Raw genomic sequence first — 3,690 nt, forward strand, 5'->3', positions numbered from 1 at the left:
AATGTTGTTGAGTGCAATCAAGGGCCAACACACGAAATTCTAGCACACCCACAACAACAAATGTGGGAGCCGTGATAGCGAAGGTGGTATAAACTATATACCTGACAACCAGATGGTATAACTGGAAGGAAAAAATGAGAAGACATTCAACAATAAGGTGGTTCATTCGCAAAAATCATGGTGTACATCAAGGCGAATTCATTCGCTTGAGTAAAAAGAAATAGAGACAATTGTCGTTTGTTAGAATGGGGCTCATGGTGTAATTTTAATTTTACTAGCTATCAGTCATCGACACATGAGTTTTGTTATCCTTCGTAATCTTGGTTCTAGCTTCTTGTTAGCTTTATAATATTGCTCGTAGTTTAGAGAAATCTTATACACCAAACTTTTGATCCATAACTAAACTAACCAGGATATACCATGCACAATCAGTGGCATACTATTAACAATTTTTTATATTAATTCAAGAATCAATCACACCAAATCATATGCATATAAATACATTTGTACGGATAGGTAAACACAATTATCATTTAACTAAGTAGGTTTAAATGATTGATTAACTCTATGTTGGATATAAATAAGTGATTAGTTATATATAGACATAACATACATTGATTAACAAACTTTGGACACGAATCATACTAACGGTAAGTAAAATTACATCTTTAGAAAATCATCAATAATTCATCTACTGTTAAAACAACCAAACAACATCATTTAGTTAACTTATAAAAAGTTCGTACAAATTAGAAAGTCCATTTGCTTAAGGAGTGAAACTTCTTGCAAAAGTAGTAACGCATTTAGTGGTTTCCACCATCTTTAACAATTTTATATTTGCCATCGTTTAAATATAGAAAAAGTGTGAAATAATTAATGTGGTTGGATGTTTGTTTCAGGAACCAATAAATAAATAAACAACTAAAAATATTCAATTTCTAAACAACAAAATATGTAACAAAATTTTCTAATATTAAACTAAAAAAATAAATAAAACATATATTAAACATTTATGTATTTTATAGATGAAATCTATAGAGTTTGTATGAGATATTCACATATTTTATATGAAACCAATTTTAAATATAGAATCATAAACATCCAAAGGCATTTATACATGATGTATACATAGTGTAATAGATAAAATAAACAGTTAACAACTATTTTATTTATTACACTGAGAACAATATGTATACACTATTTATATCACATTTAAAATAACAAATATGGTTTTCACAATTTTATTTTATTATTTTTGACCCTATAAGATCATTTAATGAAAAAAATAATCATTTAATACGCACCAATTAAAGTTCTTTGTTAAATGTAAAAATAAATAATTAATTGATACATTTAATACATGGTTAGGAAGTCCAAAATATTTATTTTCTTAATAAAATGGTTAGGAAGTCCACATTTCCAAGAATTGGTTATATATAGCTACACTTGAATTCAACCATGTTCTTCACACTCACCCCTATCAATCTCTTCAACTAATTCAGCCATGGATCAAACAATGGATGACATCAAGTTCATCGGCTTCACAGGCGTGTTCTCTCTATCGTTCAAAACGATTTTCAATTCGAAGAAAATCTTCGCACAAATCACCCTAACCCTAATCCTACCTCTCACACTCATCTTCATCGTGCACATGGAGATCTCATACCGATTCTTTTACAATATCGAAAGCAGTCCGTACAAATTGTTAACCGGCGCCTTTAACAGCTACCACTTTGATTACACCACCACGGCCACTGCTAACGAGTGGCGTGGATTTTTCATGTTCAAAATAGTCACGCTCGTTATACTCACAACTTTTATTATTTTATCCACCGCTTCAATAGTCTACACGGTCGTGTGTCTTTACACGGGCCGTGATGTCACGTTATTAATATTATTCAAAGTTGTACCTAAGGTATGGAAAAGACTCATTGTCACCCTCCTACTTATGTTATTAATATTATTCGCCTATAGTTTAATCGCCTCCATTGTAATATTCGCGTGTAACGTTGTTTTTGGACTTCCAACTACAAGTGTTAACATATTTACGCTAATATACATCGTGGTTTATGCATATGGATACATATATTTGAGTATCATTTGGCAGATCGCTGTCGTCACCTCCATTCTAGAAAGTTCATATGGAACAAGAGCGATGATAAAATCGACAGATCTGATTAACGGTAAAAGGAAAACCGCAATAACGACCTCGTATGTTTTATACCAGTTTTTGGCAATCGTGTTGTGTGTGTACATGACGTTTGTCATGTCCAACCAAGCTGATTTGACTTTGGTGTGGCAAGTGATGATCGGGATAATATGTGGAAGTCTTCTATTGGCGTTCTTTTTGGTTATTATTGTGGCTCAAACGGTGTTGTATGTGGCTTGCAAATCACATCATCGGGAAACGATTGAAGTGTTGAGTTTATCGACGTATTTGAGTTCTTATTTGAGTGATTCAGGGCCAGTTTTAAGGATGGGTGAAGATATTCAACTGGGAAGAACTCAAAATCAACTTGCCTCTCAAGTTTAATGGTGCATTATGAATTATGATTAGATTTAATATGTTTTGTTGGATGAAAATATCTTTTATATGTAAGTTTATGGATGGTTTGATGATAATTTTATAGAAAAGTAGAAAACTATGATATTAATTGTTGTTTAGGTTATATTTAACGTAAACGAAATATGTCATTTTTTAAGATGTGCAACAAAATTTAGAATTTAGGTGAGAGTCTTTGTTTATGATGATGGGGAAAACTTTGTTTGAAACTAGAGTGGGCCCAAGCAAATTCCTTTTGTATAAACTACATTGATGATACTTGATATTTCTTCATTTTCTAAGAATCACTTTTTTCTAATGATCAACAAAAAAAACGGTATATATTAATATTGTGAATAAAAAATAAATATATAAAAATCGATTGAAAAAGATTGTGTTAAGATAATACATAGTTATAATGTTTTGTAATTTAACCACTTGGGTAGCTCAAGTGGCCAGCCAAATGATGGGTAAGAGCTTGATGCCGGTTAGCCTCTCAAGTTCGAATCTTGATGGTGACACGAGTTTTCTATTAGAGTGTCTCTTCCTAGAGAGCTTGCTCTTGTGAGCGGACAACTCCTGTCAAGTGGCAGGGGGCTCGAAATTTTCCCGTGGAACGCCTAGCCAAACTCGGATGCCAAGTATGGGCCCGGTTAAGACAACATAGTCTTGGCCCGATTGGGGCAGTTGGGGCTCTCTCCGAGAGCTGTGGCTGATTATTCAACCACTATGAAAGTTACCGTTTAAAAAAATAATGTTTTTACAACTTTAAAAGTAATAAAAAAACCCAGTATTACTATATTTATCATATAGTTTCTAAATAAAACAATTCTAAACATTGTAAATCCCTTAAAGTTTGATGACTTCAAATCTATTTGATTCAATGAACTTATTTCACTTTTACCTTTTTATTAAAGGACATTCATGAAAGGAAGAAAGAAAATCTAAGTGCAAGGGTGATTAAAAGACCTTTTTAATTATGTGGTACCGTTGCTTTTATTAATATGTTGTGAGCATAAAAGCGTCCATTGTGCGTATCTACTTTCATTCAAAATAGTCTTTGATATGACATTATATTAAGACGTAAAATACTCTTAAAATCTTTACTTCAACAAATGGTTAAGAACATATGAAGCAATGGAATGGTT

At 32.2% G+C, this 3,690-nt stretch overlaps 1 protein-coding gene across 1 annotated transcript; it reads left to right on the forward strand.

Moving 5' to 3' along the window:
- The first annotated feature begins 1,504 nt into the window (after window positions 1–1,504).
- LOC143566839 (uncharacterized) lies at window positions 1,505–2,533 on the forward strand. The gene has a single exon (XM_077053424.1). It carries the CDS (start codon window positions 1,505–1,507, stop codon window positions 2,531–2,533), a length of 1,029 nt encoding a protein of 342 aa, XP_076909539.1.
- The last annotated feature ends 1,157 nt before the right edge of the window (window positions 2,534–3,690 follow it).

The sequence above is a fragment of the Bidens hawaiensis genome, unplaced genomic scaffold, assembly GCF_021521415.1.
Source record: "Bidens hawaiensis isolate Kalapana, Puna unplaced genomic scaffold, B.hawaiensis_p1.1 tig00023054_1, whole genome shotgun sequence".
Taxonomy (NCBI): domain Eukaryota; kingdom Viridiplantae; phylum Streptophyta; class Magnoliopsida; order Asterales; family Asteraceae; genus Bidens; species Bidens hawaiensis.

Coding starts and splice junctions, on each gene's coding strand:
- LOC143566839 (XM_077053424.1), top strand. CDS start 1,505: ATGGATCAAACAATGGATGACATCAAGTTCATCGGCTTCACAGGCGTG.